The following is a 15,942-nucleotide window of genomic DNA, read 5'->3' on the forward strand; positions in this document are numbered from 1 at the left end:
CAGCCATTAGAGAAAGTCAAAATGTACCATAATTTTCCAGGAGAGAATGACACACGCTGGCTATCCTCATGACATTATCAAAAAGGAGGCATAAATAGCAGCTCCCAGTAATTTTTTTCTTATCATAAGTAGCATTTCTTAATGGAACTTTATCACTGTTTCTCTACTAGTTATCTTTCTCCTCCATGGGAAAGGCATGCAAAGGCATAACAGAAGACACATCCTGCATGTACCACATTCCTCCTGACTATTTTACACACCGCAGCACTAAATACAGTTAATTCCTGAGAACAAAACCAGTAAGATTTCAGCTGAAGCTTCATCAAGTAGCACCTCTCCCGCTGCTCCTGGAAGGCCTGTCCTGCACCCAGCTGATGGAGGCAGCACAGGCCACCTTCTCATTTCAAGCCAAAATTTATTTATAGCCAATTTATTGCCATTTAGTCTTCTGTCAACAAGATTTGTATTTTTTCATCCTCAGAGTTTATACTCACACCTCATTGTGAATGAAGTGAAAAACCCTTATCAGTTTTAATCTTCACAGGTTGGACAAGACAAATGTTAGTCTTGTCTTCACAAAACAGGACGACCCTTGGAACTCTTCCCTCTGTTCAGTATGTTGAAGTTTACTTTTTTTTTTTAAAATGAATGCTTGGAATAATGATGTTAATCTTTGGCTCCATGGTCCACAGGCCAGCTGCTGGTCAGCTGGATAACAACACAAAGACCAAGTGACAAACTCTAGTTTACAACAGAGGCTGTCACAAGTTGCTAAATAGCACACCTTGTGCATCAAGTGATCCCATTTCCAGCTCCCTGAGCTCAGGGTTACCTAGTTGATACTCATATTTGGAGCCACTTTACAGTGCCTGCACTCATCTCTATCATTTCCAGTTCAGCTACTGGTTTCTGGGATGGCAGCACATTAGGTACTCTGCTGTCAGGTTAAGGCTAAGAAAAAAGGCATGGAAGGCAACAACTGATCATCATCAACTCAGTCAGACTGTCATCAGGATCATTTGCAGATGTACTTTTGTCACTGAAGCCATACCTCAGCAGCTCCTTTAAAACATCCTCTTGCAGGCAGTGACTCAGAAAACACAGAACTAGATGTTCATCAACATGACAGTTTGATAACCACAAGCCAAAAGCAGCTACTAGCAGGAAAAGCAGCAAGTAAAACCCCTTCCAACTTGTTTTCTTAGAGAGCTCATTACAAAAAGCCTTGTAAACTCACCTGCCTTATTCATTGGTACTTCTAAAAATAAGATAGTCAAGCCTGACTAAGCCCTAAACTCACACCAGGCCCAAGAAAGTCACTGAAAAATTGTTTTAGTTCAACTTTTGGTGTGCACAGTCACTCTTGGGAATCAGGTTTCACACAGATGCCTTCTTTCCGGTCCATTTTCGCACCAGCAGAGTATTAACACCCAACAGTAGTCTCCCCTTGGCCAAGCTCTCAGGTTTGAAGCAACCTTAGCACAGAATTCACAATCCCTTCACTGGAGTGACTGAATGTCTCTCTCAGGATTAGCTGTTTCATTTACACAGAAATTAATTAAAAATACTTGGAAGCATGCAAATCCAGAAACATTAAATTAGACTCTACTACAATAAAAGGGACTCTAAATAGATCATTTAAATTAAATTCTTTATTAAAGGTACCTCAGAAATAATAGTCAAAGGAAAGACAGGTGTTTGCCAACCCCAAAACAAAGGGAAGGCTGGAAATAAAGCAGGAAACCACACTTAAAAAAACCACACATTTTAGAAAGACCACCTAAAGTGGTTCACCAAGTAGAAACAATACATCTCTTTTTTGAATATTTCAAAATCAAGAGAAAAAAAGAACTGGAATGTTGGATAACAAAGAAATACAAATTCCTAATCCAAAGTCCCACCAGTGCTTCTAAAGGGAATGACAAATGTTCTCTTCTGAGGTTTACCACACCTCTTCCTTTCCCTCCCCTAGTTAAAATAATCCTTCAAATTCCCAATCCTTAGATGAAGGGTCATTATTATTGTGAAATGTTACTGCAGCATTACTAAAACTAATTACTCTGTTTCATAGAACTTAGTTCACTGAGCTAGTTTGCTATCAGGATCGGTTGCTTTCTTCTAAATAAACCAAAAGCATCAGGTCAATTAAAAATCTGTTCACTAGAGAAAACTTCTGCAGATAGCATTAAAAACATAAACCGGACTTACAGGAGCTGTGCACATCAAAACTCCACAGGATCATAATCAAAAGTAGAAATTAACCTCATCACGCAATAGAAAATTGCAAGGACTTGCTACACACGGTACTATTAAGTATTTCTGATGGTCTAAATTCTATAAATATTCTTAGATTTTTATTTGACTCAAGTTGGCACGCACTGAGTAGCCACCTACTAAAGAACATGTTTTACAGGACCACACATTACTTCATAGAGCGCCGTTCACTTAATTCAGTGAGGGATCTTCTTCTAACAAAGAGAAACTGCTGGTTTGCATACAAAAGATACCAGGTGTCATTTTTAACAAATAGAAAGCAAGATGTACAGCCAAAATTAATTAGAAGGTTTTTTTTAAAAAATTAACCCTGATGTCGTTTAAAAAACAAAACAAAACAAAACATACATGAATTAAATTTAATACACCACATGGCATTAATCTTGGAGTAAGAATAATAAGGATGACAGTATGAAAGAAAAAGCCAAAAGGACTTCAGTGAGTATATTGCAAAGGAAGTGGGACCTATGGGCCTTAAAAGAATTTCAAATTGTATATGAGATACAGGCTAGAGATGGCCAGCTATGGATAGACATTAAACACTACATTCAAATACTGCAGCAGTGCTCCTAGTCTAAAATAGCTGTGAGTCAGGAGATGCCTGCACTACACTTTGTACTTACTCTATACTAGTTTTTCCAGATGTCAGCCATACTCTGTGACAACTGTCTAAGTGTTTTGCAGATTTTTAGGTGAAAGGAGCTGCTGGCATGTTTAATCTAATCTCTTATCAGAAAGCAAACTGGTTCCCCTGATAGCTGTAGAGTAAAACCAAAGGCTTCAGATAAAGTGTCTTAACCTTCAGTTGCATTCCACAAGCAAAGACAGTCTGCCAACGTCCAACAGGGCAATAGCACTAAGTGACTGGTCCAACAAGACACTCCAAAAGGGATCTCAGTGATCTTGTTGCAGAGGAAAGGAGAACAAAATCACGTGCATCATTCATCAAGGGGCAACCCCTTCCTAAACTGAAGCCTATAGGTTTGTAAAAATTTAAACTCGCCATCATCTGAGAGAGATGAAATCCTTTCTACACTCCATACATCCCTAATGTTTAATATGCTCTGACTACAGGCTGATGCTTTAGAGAAATAGCAAATGGTGACAGAAGGGTCATGGGGCTGGGAGGGCAAACACTTTTCAGGAAAACTGCAGAAGAGAAGAGAAACCCTCCTGATCGTTGCTATCAACTACTAAAGCCAAAGCATGAAATGTAATTATACTCTTCCAAATGCAAAAGTATAGTTAAACACAACACAATTGGACTTAATTTTACTGTTTTAGTAGTAAAGTGGCTTTTAGCGTATTTTGATTTTTCTTTTCAGCCCCCAATACCTCCTGATATACGAGGCCAGTGTAGGTCTCACAAATTACCAAGGTCAGCAGGGTCCATCATTTTTTGCCCTGCTCAAACCAAAGCGCATTATCCTCCCTACACGAATTCTAGGAATTCTCATAAAGATGTTATCTATTAGAAAGCTATTTAACATGAATTTAAAATTACTCTCTATCACCCCTCCTAGTTTAAACATCATCTGAAGAGAGCAGAGTTCTCTCTATTTTCAGTCTAACAGTATCATCCAAAGACAAGCTTTCCCTCATTATTTCAAGATTAAGGCTAAAGTGTGACCATACCAGCAGCCAGTTATTTTCCAGCTCTGATTCAAGACTATAACACTGCTGACTGTATATGTGTGAAAGGTGCACACAAGATGCTTGTAAAACTTGAGCAACAGAGGTTCAAGTCCCTGACATGCAACGCACACGACACCTGCATAAGGCAGAGCATAAACTCTTAGTGACATGTTCCTGAAACCAAGCAATGAAAATTCAACTTAAAATTCATTTAATATGCGTGCATCAAAATGCACGTAGTTCACAGACCTGCTTGTCTCAATTCTGATGTGTTCCCTTGAATCACTTTTCCCTTGTGCCTTGTTCTCACACAAAGAAAATAAGATTATAGGCTTTTTCTTCCTGCAGTATACAAATCATTCTGAAAATGCTGAGCTGCAGTTATAATATATCTGTACACATTGGTCTCTGCATCTAATTACCATGTGATGGTACACACATTCACTAAAATAAACTGTCCCCGTCCTAATCTTACCAGGAAGAATATCCAACCAAAATACAACATAAAAAAATATTTTCATAGGTACACATTGAATCAATAAACTCGAAATTGATAAGCCAACAGAAGCCAGCTTAACCTTTAAAGAAAACAATACATATGTATTTAACTGCACTGGCTTTGCATTGGAGATGTATTAATGAAAACAAAAAAGGGAAGTTATAATTAGCTGAAAATTATACAAAAAAACAAAACCACTTCATACTGCAACAGAGTGAGAAGTATTTGACCTTATTTGACCTTCAAAATACTTCAAAAGTATTTGACCCAGACCTTATTCTGGGCTACCAATGGAAGTGTTGCATTTTACTTAAGTCATCCTGCAAGCAGTGACACAAAACAACCGAAATTTATTTAATTTTTCATTGGTAGTATTTTTTTCTCTTTTCAAATTACTATTTAAAGCCTTTATGTGAAATTAAAGATTTATATAAATGCAAATCACATTATAAGAGCAGTTTATACCTAACTGGCAATGCAGTAAAAACATTAACCTTTCCCAAGTGAAAGATGTGTTTAATTTTTTAAGTCAGCCCTACTATATAAAGCGAACATATGAAATGTATGACACAAAAATACACATTCATAATTTTAGCTAATTAAGGAATGTAAGAATTACTGCACACAGACCAGCATTCCACTTAGTATCTTCCCTCCAGTTAAAAAAAAAAGTGCTGCCAAACACCAGCTACCAAGAGAAGAACCTAAGGAAAGGGGAAAAGACATCCCAAAACTTCCTGAAGAGCTGGGGGAAGATTCAGCAGCGTGTGGTTCAGTGACTTCCCAACTTCAGAATTAAAAATTTAGAATTTCCCAAATGTTATACTTTTCTTCTGCGTAACTGCTACATCACCCCGTGAGCTTTTATCATCTACAGCAACCTGTGCGAACACCGAGACCCAGATGTTCCCTACCCATCCCAAGCTCTGCTTTTCACCACTGTGAGATCAACAACCCACAGCTTTGCCTCATCCCTGCCTTCCAGTCTTGGAGGATGCAGTGAGCAGTCACTTCCCACTTGCCCTCTCCTGCCACTTGCGGTTTTGCAGTCAATTTTGCTGCTTCACACCTACTAAGTCTAGAATTAAAGCCTAAAAGAACTAGAAGCTTCTTTCCTTTTGAGACCACCAAGGCCTATAATAACAGCAAAATTAGAGTATAACAGTGGGAGCCACTGCTTTCATATTAAAAAAAGGCTGAGTTTATTGCAATTGCCCAGTACTAGCAGAATTCAATTAAAGATGTTTCATTAACAGCACAGTCCAAGAACAAACCACAGACAAACCACTGAATGCTGATCAGATCTCCCAATGTGAGCCTATGGAAAAAGGCTTAATGCTTCAAAGTACGGAGTGTTCACAGACCAAAGCACAAGGTCATGTACTTAAATGTTAAGAATATGGATATTGCCATGAAAGCTGGAGCAGGAGCCTCTGCACTCTGCTCCATCAGAACAGTGGTAATTAATAACATCAAACCCATCAGTTGTGTAGGAACACAACTGAGCACTGAGGGCGCTGCAGGTGCTCAGACATTTCAGAATAAGACTCCCGTTTTTGCTAAGCCTGCCAAATTTAAAATACCATTTTAAAGCAGTTCCACATTTCTGCAGAAATATCTTTACTTGTAGGGACTTAGAGCTCTCAACCACATTTTGCATAACCTGAGCTGTTCCAATTCCATGTGTCTGGCTCTGGTCAACAACGCTTCATGTATTATCAACTGTATGTTTAAAAAGCACTCCAGTGCTCTCAGAGGTACACTGGGGATAAACTTGTTAAAAGCCTAGTCTGGAGCACAATTTCAACTTGCAAAAAAGGTAAAGCTACTCCACATAATATTTGCTTTCATGAGAATTGTGATTTCAGCTTCTGAGCTGATGTGCCACAGCGAAGGGCAGGAGTGTAGTGCAGTGCTGTAAATATGCCTCTCATTTTCCTAACCATCTCTTAGGAACAGTGTTACATCAGACAATGGAAAGTGTGCCCAGTGATGGAATTTTTTGTGCTTTTAAAGTATAATTTTGGAACATTTACAACTGACTATTCTTTTTCTTATTAAAATGTTTGTTGCCTTAAATGTCCGTGAGTATGGAACATTTGACTATAATCAAACTGCACATGTAAACACACAAAACTAGAAAATTACAAAGCAGAGGAAGAATCTTTTTTTTTTTCAAAGCTGTAATTCCTTCTCAAGTAAGTGTTTCTGCTCTTTTAAGTATGAAACTGTGAAAACATTTGTACAGAATGTTAAAATTAAAAGTTTAAAGAGGAAATACTCACAATACGGTATTTGCAGAACAAAATTATCTAAACTATCTTGTAATCCTAAAAAACACTTTACTCCACCCAAAATTTGTTTTCTGTCTCAAAAGTCCAATTAATAATTTTAATATAAATGGTATGTTCTTCACCTGTTTTTATATATCTTTTGGGAATATTAGTGTGCCAGCTAAGTATACAGAGATAAGACACTGTGTAAATAAAAGATAATAATTCCACCACCCCCCAAAAGGAAAAAAAACCACCACAATACAGGGGGGCACAATCTGCAACTAAAACACTAAACAGCTAAGATCTCACTATGATTTTAATTCTAGTCTTGAGAGTCTTGGAATGTGCCAAGCCATTCCACAAAGCTCATTTTTCTTACAGGAAGTGATCTAATATAAAAAGTACTTTACAATTTTCAATCAAGAGAAATACAGATATGAATGTATTAAGCCAGTATCTATAAAGCAAGACATTAGGTCACTTCCTGACAACTAATATCTAAAATCGACATTTGTTACTGCACAAAAGTGTGCTTCTACAGCATTAGTTGAAACAAGAACTTGGTATTTTTACAGAGTGGGTATATTGGCTCTGCTACCTCTGTAATCATTGCTGATGCATAATCCCTTCCCTGCCACTCCCCTGCATGTCACTCTCAACGTCCCTTCAGCTCTGGCACATTTCAGTACACTCTGCTAGTTAGAAAAAGCTTTTTTCTTTTCATCTGGCAGATGCAGAAATCTTTCTGTGGCAAAACCACAGTTAGTCCAGCAGTGACTTTAAGAGGGAGATGAGGGAAGGAGTCCTTTTTGTGGGGAGGGAGAAATAGAGAAGGGCTGTTTGATTTTTAAAGCAGCGTGATTTTAAAAAGCATCCCTCTCAAGAAAAAAAGAGGCCTCCATCAAACGGGTATCAGTGGGAGAGGAGGGGACAGACCTGGCAGTAATGGAAAGTCTGGTCCATAACAGGAGGCTCATAGGCTCACAGAACATTAAATATTGATAACGAGCAAATGTACTTGGTCTTTTTTGTCCCTGGTCTGCAACCCCCCAGCAGTCTGACTGAGCTGGGGAAACATTAGCAGCACATATACTGTGAGCATCCTGAAACCTGGAAGCATGTAAATGCAGCAGGAAAAGCCAGTTTTGCCAAAGAGCAGGTAGGTATCCATGAGCAGGGAAGAGAGAAACTGGAGTGAGAGATGGAGAAGCTGGAAAGGCCACCCCACGGCTGCGCACGCAGGCGGCCACGCGCCAGTGACTCGCTGGGTTTTTCTCAGTACTCAAAGTTTCTCACTGAACAATTCTAACCACAAAGCAGGCTGTAATCTAAAATCATGCCACAACTTGCTTTAATATGTTGAACCAAAACTGCGATGACTAAGAAATAAAGCCAATGTTGCTGAACTGGCTACGGCTGCCTTTTCTGCAACATGCATAAATGTAGGCTGATCTTTATCATTTAAGATGGAACCTAAAGTTTTTCCCTTCAGTATTAAATTCTGTTTAAGAACTGCGCGTAGCACAAACGCTGACTTCTGATTTTAAGTTTTCATTTAAATACTTAACTTTTTTTTAATGTACTTTTTACAAGAGATATTTTCCAGTGGAGCAAAAACTGAACCAGTGTAAGGTTAATGACACCACAGCTCACTGCTGTCTCTTACCCTTATTCAGTTGTCTTTGGTAGTTTATTGAGCTCTAAAGCATTGATATTCAGCTCAGATAAGTATGTTAATAGACAACTACATACATTTAAAAACAAGTAACTTCAAAACACTATAAAGACAATGCAAGGGAAAAACAAAACAAAGGAAATAGGCAAAAATCCAGTCCAACCAGGTATGAACCTGATTCAGTAGAAACCACCTAAGCTTACAAAAACTTTCTGAAGAAAGTTCAGTGGAAACTATCTTGATTGCATAGTGAGCAATTTCGTATCCATCACAAATTACTCAACTGCCTCTCCTACCCAAAGACTTTCCCCTGTAAGCACAGTCTTGCAGCATATTACAACTGAGATTTTTTTTGGTCCTCTGAGAAGCTCAGTGACTGCCAGTGACTAAACAACTTAGTAAATTGTACTACCGTATGCACAAGAATCAACAACAGTAGTCTCTAAGCCCTGACAACAGAAATCTCACACTTGCTTAGAGAATTTTTCCCACAATCAGGAGTTTATCCAGAGAACTTGCTTCCTAAATATAACACAAACACTACAATAAATTTTATGTAAACAACTTTCAATTAGATTTACAAAATACCCACAAAAATAAAGGCTGTGCTTATGAATTGTGTAAGTTAGATGCAAATTCCAGATGGAATGGGATCTCCAGAGTTTGAAAATACCATCAATCCAGGAAAAAAGTTCAATTTCAGTGGATGTATCATCAATGTAAAACTGTGTTCAGGTCAAACTTTCTCAATAAAAAGCAACAGTAGCTCCACACTCAATAATTAACTGCTAGAAGAAAAGCTGGAGTGTTGTTAAGTGGTTCCTCGCGCTTCTGCTCATTCACTTTACTACACCTTCAAGTACATTCATGAGATGTTCAACATTAAATAGTGTTTAACTGATAACATCCATTCTTCTGAGTATATTCTGGGGACAAAGACAGTTTAAAATCATGATGGTTTTGTTTTTTGTCTTTTTTAATCACAGCAGCCATCTTTTTCTGCCATGTGACTAAAACTCAGTGAAACAGCAAAAGTCATATTTTGTTGCTTCATCCTATGTCAGATTCTGAAACTGTTTAGCTTAGTCCATTATTCCCAATATAAGTGGTAAACCCCATGTATTCCGTAGCATTAGAGCATGGTAATTCTGTGGACTTGGAAGGTTTTTTAGATGTTCTACCAAAGAACATAATATATACATAATTAATTTAAAACATTTATGATTTTAGTTCTATTTTTTTAGCTAAAGATGTTAGTTAAAACTATCTGCCAAAGTATTACACTTCAACTACAAATCTTCTAGCATTTCATTTCTTTATATGCTGTTTTATTACAGAATGAACAAAGAACCAATGGCCATTTTCTTACAACCACAGAACACCTTAGGATTTAGAATTGATGGATTTTTTTTTTTTTGTATTCTCACTCTTAGACAATTTAAGGTAACAGGCACACCTTGCTTTTACTCTCAAGTGTAAAGCTGCCTTAAGCTGAACACCAGTCTCTCTACAGTCACCAACCAAATACTCATTCTTAAATTTATTCCTCTTACTGAACATTTTGAAATAGTGATTTATTTTCCCTTCTACAGCCTCTACACATACCTATGGTTTCTGGCAGGTCCAAGAGCTCATTGTGCTGCAAGTCAAGGTTGGTGATCTGTGTGCAGCTTCCAATCTCTTCAGGAAGATGTTCAAGCTGATTGTGCGCTACATCCAGCGTTATGAGGTTACACAACTCACCTAAAAGCACACAAGAAAACCAAAACATCAAGGTCTTTAATGTACAGCTATAGATAATGACCTCCACACAGAGATTAACAAAATCAGACAGATATTGGGATAAGCTGAAAAAAAGCTATTGCTACTATAAAATTACACGTATAAAATAAAGTATTACAGGACCATAGTTTCATCAGTCAGATCTAAAACATGATCAATAATTTTGAAAAAACTCAGATAAAGCTTTTATAGATTCTCTGAATACATCTTATTTATTGACTGATTTTCTTCTGACAGTTCAAGCTATGGAATACAAGTACAAAACCTATACCTCACACTTATTTCAGGCTGACCAGAAGTTTAAAACACCACAGAGTAAATGAACTGTATTAAATTTTGAGAAATTATGGTCTGTTTTTATACCAATAATTACCTTCAGACATAAAATCAACAATTAAGATACATAACAATTATGTGGCTGACAACCTAGATAATCCAAAATCCCGAGTGTTATTTTTAATCATTTTTAGTCATCACAAAAAGGCAACATATGACAAGCAAAGTGTATGCAAGCAATCTATAGCAAATAAAAGTTTGAAATAAAAGGCCTATCTGCTAAACCTTAAGAAAATATTTGGATTTCCTCAGAGTTTAGAACTACGTTATACTGAACTGTTTCATTACTGACATTGACACATAAATTTAAAAGCACAGCTAGGCACAACTCTACATACAGTAGTTTCACCTGTTTTAATGACAAACGCACTGTGTTCTGAGCAAAACCTTTCTGGGTTTAAAAAAAAAACCCAAACAACTGTGCGCAGGAACACAGGTGTATATTTTCGTGTTTTTTGTATCTGATGGAGGTGAAATTAATGCATGTGATTCCAACAGCATCAACTCCATCCAGTAAAGATGAGGTCACTGTATTGTGTATTAGAGCATGACTCAGTGAGTAACAAACTTGGAAATGGAGCAAATGCCTTTTGAGGAGCAAATGTTTATTTTTAAGCTTGTGGTGTATCTTTGACACAATCCTTTAAGGATTTTCCCACAGGCCTGCAGGACTAGCTTGGGCAAGTTCTGATGTGTAGAGTCAGATGTCTACCCATTAGACCAGCAGATAATCACAACTGGTGACTTAATAAATCATAAAATATTTATGAATTCAGACTCTGTATTGAGTTGCAGGCATCATGTAGCCACAATACTTACTACATATCACAGAACAAATGTGAAAAGCCAGGAAAAAAGTCAACCTCAACAGTTTCATTATTCCATTTTTCTTAGATTGTTAACATATAAATAATCTTATTTCCTGCATTTATTAACCCAAATTGGGATGTTTTTCTAGAAACTAGGCAAGTGGAAATATAAAGGTGGTGGTTAAGTAGCTCCTCCATCCCTGTGAGTATCCCCTCCCTTACACAGCATTCAAGTGATTCCAGGCAACCAGAGCCAATAGTCAAACCTGCTGTATCCAGCACTGCATAAACCACACAGGTCAATGCCATTAACATGCAGAAGAAAGCAAATGCTAGAAAAAATTGAGCAAGAGTTAATGGTCTGTAGCAGGGGCATCTTTTTATTATTCATGAAAACAAGTGGGTAAAGCATAGAAGGCAATAGAAGGAGGACAAAAAGTTTGAGGAAGAAAAACATCCCTCCCTTAAAACAAACACAAAAAAAAAGAGCCCCAGAAAACTTTACTAAGATAACTCCAGAACCTTCAAACACTTCGGGACAGTAGTTTTCACTTCATGATTGCTGTTTTCATTTGTTTTCGCTTCAGACCATAACCAGTGATGTCAAATTTGAAATATGGCAAAAATTTCATTTCATCGCACCAATTTCTCATTTACTTGACTCTTCCCACTCTACATCTGCTGAAGCTGAAGAAATACTTGGATTTTTGCAGCAACATGTGCTGCGCTTCATTTTTCCACCTGCTGAAAACTTTGACAACAGCAAGCTACGTGTTTGAAACAAACATCTTACCAGCTAATTCTGGGGAGGAAAAACAAGAAAAGCGATGCCTATGTCTCTTTAGTCAACTGAGGGCAAGCTGACACTTTGGTCTAATTTGGATAGCCATACTTAATATTATTACATTTAATAAAAATTTGGAATGGTAAAATAGATTGAGGGCAAATTTTAGACTCTAGAGCAGAAATCAAGTAAAAGTTAAAGCCCTGTCATGAAATACACTAATTTAAGGAAAGCAAATTCGAAGGTATTGTAATAATCAGCTTTTAGTTCACATTGCTCAGTAAGGGATCTTAGTCTTGGACATAAGAATACTTATGGTTTGACAGCATTTCACCAAAATGGTTTTTTCCCTCTAACAATAGAAGGAGAAGGGAGATGAAATGCTGTTGGCGCTGAAATTCCTTTAATACTTTAACTGGAATTGCTGAGACACAATACAGAGAGCGTGCAAGTCAACCAAAAGCACTTGAGGCACATTTCTCTTGTTGCTGTCCACAACATATGGAAAAAAAATCGTACATCCAATATGCTTAACAAGGTGAAATATGTTCAGGTCATGTTGCGGAGACTCATCTTCACATGCAAGGGCACAGAGAGGATCAGCTGTGGGTGTGAGAAACTAAATACAGGCTGTCCAAGTATGGGTGAGAGCCATGAGGGTGAGTAAATGGAAAAGCTCTTCGGAGCACCTCAGAGTGAGAGCTGTTACGTATGCGGGGCCTGAATATCTACTGGGAGGTACAAGGAAGAACAACTTTGGATGGTAAGAGTTGCTATGGAATATTTAGGGTAGGGGAAAGGGAGAAATCAATGTGGTTTAGGAAGCACAAGTGTGGGAAAACACGGGAATAAGGAAATAAAAGAGTCCAGTCCCTTACACACCAATGCTGGTCATGCCCTATGGCCAACCAGCACCATCTGCCCTGTCTTCTCCTTAAACTCTCTTTTCCTGAGTGAGCAGCTCCCTGTTATGCATGCAGAGGTCTGAGTACCAGGAACACTGCAGGTAACATGACCAGCACTAATGAAAACATCCCAGTACAAGGGATGAGAACCCCTCTGGACACAGAGAGGGCGCTGCCAGACCAGTGTCTATGGAACAGGGGCAGCTCCTTCCCCACCGACTGACAGCTGGGACTTGTCCTGCGAATGAACACACTGCACAGCACTGCTGAACAACAGCAGCTCTGTCAGAAATTACACCAGGATAAACACATGGCAGAAACAATCTATACAACAAATAATGATCTGCAAGAACAAAGAGGCCAAACTGAAGGCCATCTGCATAATGCTCTTCCTAGGAGCCGATGTTCCAGTGAGTGGAAGTGTCCTTATTGTCCGAACAGCAGCAATTGTACTGAAGGAAATGCTTATCAAAAAAAAAGGTGAAAATAAGTTTCACCAAGATACAACTGAAATCTGGCATTTCTGTTTTGCCAGGGTAAGAAGCATATGTCAAAATCAAAATGAAAGTTTTCCTAAAACAAAGATTTGTGCAGGTACAAAAAGGAAAATGGCTAATGAGCAAGGAGCTCATGATCTTTTTCGTATTAAAAGAATCAACATTTTCACTTTTCTGGTGTACTTCACAAACTTTGCTGAAACACATTTGTATCTTGATTTAACAGAAATACGTCCACTAGAAATGTGCTGCAGATCAAAATCAGCCTTAACCAGAAAGCAGTTTCCTAAAGAAAAACCCATTCCTGTTCACCATGTGAACAGGATACACCACCAGCATCACTTCCCTAAAGGATTGTTCAAACACCCAAAATCACTGCAGGAAGAGAAGTACTACTTTAGGGAAATACTAACCACAGGTAAAATGAACTAACTTTTTTCTTGTCTGTTTTTTGTCCCAAACAGACAAGACTTAAGCTCACAGTGGTGAATAAAGATTTTAAAGTAGAAGCAATGCCCTAGGAAATACATTAAACAGTCTCTCTACGCATAACTTTCATAAAACAGTCAGTTACATCCTATCATGTAGTTTTTAAAAATTTGTATTTTAAAAGGTTCTACAAGACAAAAAATTCCCATAATGTACAGGTATTTCTCAGAGAAAACAGTTTGTGAGTACTCCAAGCATCTTCCAGTTAAAAAACTTGTTAAAAATACAGCTAAGTATTCATCTCAAGAATCCTTGAGAGGTGGGGTGAGCCATCACGTCACTGCTGTTCTCATACACACAAAGAATAAATGTTATAGTACAACAAAGCTAAATATACCTGCTGAAAAGGCCAGCACTATGAAATGACTAATATTTTCTGCATAATGAGGCAGAATTATAGTTCCATTTCATAGCCAACTTTGAAAGCCTGTTATGAAAAGAGAACCAGGCTACATGCCCTGACTTACATAACTCTGAAAATTCTTTTTGGCCATTTAAAACACAAAATATAGCTTCTTAAAAAAAATATTAAGGTACACACAAATTAACAGTCATGCATGGAAACAGTATATAGGTCAATAGCAAAGAGGCTTCAGCATCTACTAATTCACTCAGTGGGCACCACTCTTGGATGGCAAACACAATTTGTAATGTAGCCTGTTTTCCACTGGATTAACGCCGGGCCTTCCCATGCTTAAGCAGATTGAAAATTATGAAATCCTTCACAACATGATAAATCCTGGGCCAGATGACACAGCAAGAGGATCAAGACTCTTATGGAAAGTACAAGGAAGAGGAGAATGCAAATATTAGTGGGACTTCAGGATGGTGTGTTAGAACACTAGTTGGAAGTTAATTTGTAAAGATCAATTATCCCAAATCAGCAATGTTGGGAACAAGTTACAAAATAACTTTGTATGTTCTCTGCTGGCAAAGAAAAAAAAGAAAAAAGAATTTTCAGTCTATAAAACTCTTTGGAACAAGTGTCTTGATTTCAGAAAAAAAAATTTAAAACAATTTTACAGTGTCAGAATCTTTTCTCTCTAGATAAAATCTGAGCACATAACTTGACAGACGGCCTGAGGTCTTTGCTGTGCATTACCAACTGCCCAACAGAACAGGTAAGCAGTCAGAGCTATTCTGAATCATTACTGCACATCTATAACTTACACAGATGAGTTACTGAGTAGAAAGAATTAAATTTTAATATGGTCACAAGTGACTTATGTACCAAAGTTAAAACACTCATGCTAGTAAAAAATAAGCATAGTAATATTATTTACAATATGCAGGATGCACAACAGGATCTAGTTGTGGGAAGTAGTCAAAAACACAGAAATTAAGCTCAACTGAAAAGAAAGACTCAAAATCTGGTCTAAAACAAGCTTCAACAAGACAACAGCAAAACACTTTTTATTTATTGTTTATAACTGAAAATAACAAATATAAATAAAATTAAAAACATGTTCAAACAACATCTCAAACAGTCTTAGCAAGGGTTCAAGGCGGGGTTTGAGGTGGACAGTAGAACCTCATTTGAGAGCCAAGACAAAAGTAAAGTCTTACATCTAGCAGGGAATAACCCTGTAAAGAGGTTACCTCAAACCAGCCAGTGAGAAACAGTTCTGCAGGGAAGGACCAGGGGGTTCTGGTGATGCTGCATCTGGGGTAACATCTGGGATCCTGTCCATTCTGAGTGTGGAACAAGCTCTCAAATAATAAAGGCTAACCACCTACCAGGCTACATCAGCAAGGGGTCAGCCTGAGGGAAGCGATTATTTGCCTCTGTTCAGCACTTATGAAAGTATTCAAACAGTTAAAATAATTGCAGTATTGATTAAAAAAAAAAGCTGGACTTCTAACAAGCTGTCAGTATTTACTGGAATTACACTTGGGGCATCATCCCAGTAAGCTCTGCAAGTAGATCAAAAAGGCAGGACTACTTAATCATTATCCTAAAGCCAGTCTGAAGAAAATGTAA

The 15,942-nt window shown here is 37.8% G+C and overlaps 1 protein-coding gene across 3 annotated transcripts in view; it reads right to left on the reverse strand.

Moving 5' to 3' along the window:
- SHOC2 (SHOC2 leucine rich repeat scaffold protein) overlaps positions 1–15,942 on the reverse strand; it is a 64,826-nt gene that overhangs the window by 15,694 nt on the left and 33,190 nt on the right. For all 3 annotated transcript variants that reach the window (XM_051800463.1, XM_051800461.1, XM_051800464.1), the window contains exon 3: positions 9,965–10,102. In XM_051800463.1, coding sequence (XP_051656423.1) covers positions 9,965–10,102 — 138 coding nt within the window. The remainder of the gene's footprint in view (positions 1–9,964; positions 10,103–15,942) is intronic.

Source organism: Manacus candei, unplaced genomic scaffold (assembly GCF_025592945.1).
Source record: "Manacus candei isolate 608988 ecotype Guabito, Panama unplaced genomic scaffold, ASM2559294v1 h1tg000050l, whole genome shotgun sequence".
NCBI lineage: Eukaryota > Metazoa > Chordata > Aves > Passeriformes > Pipridae > Manacus > Manacus candei.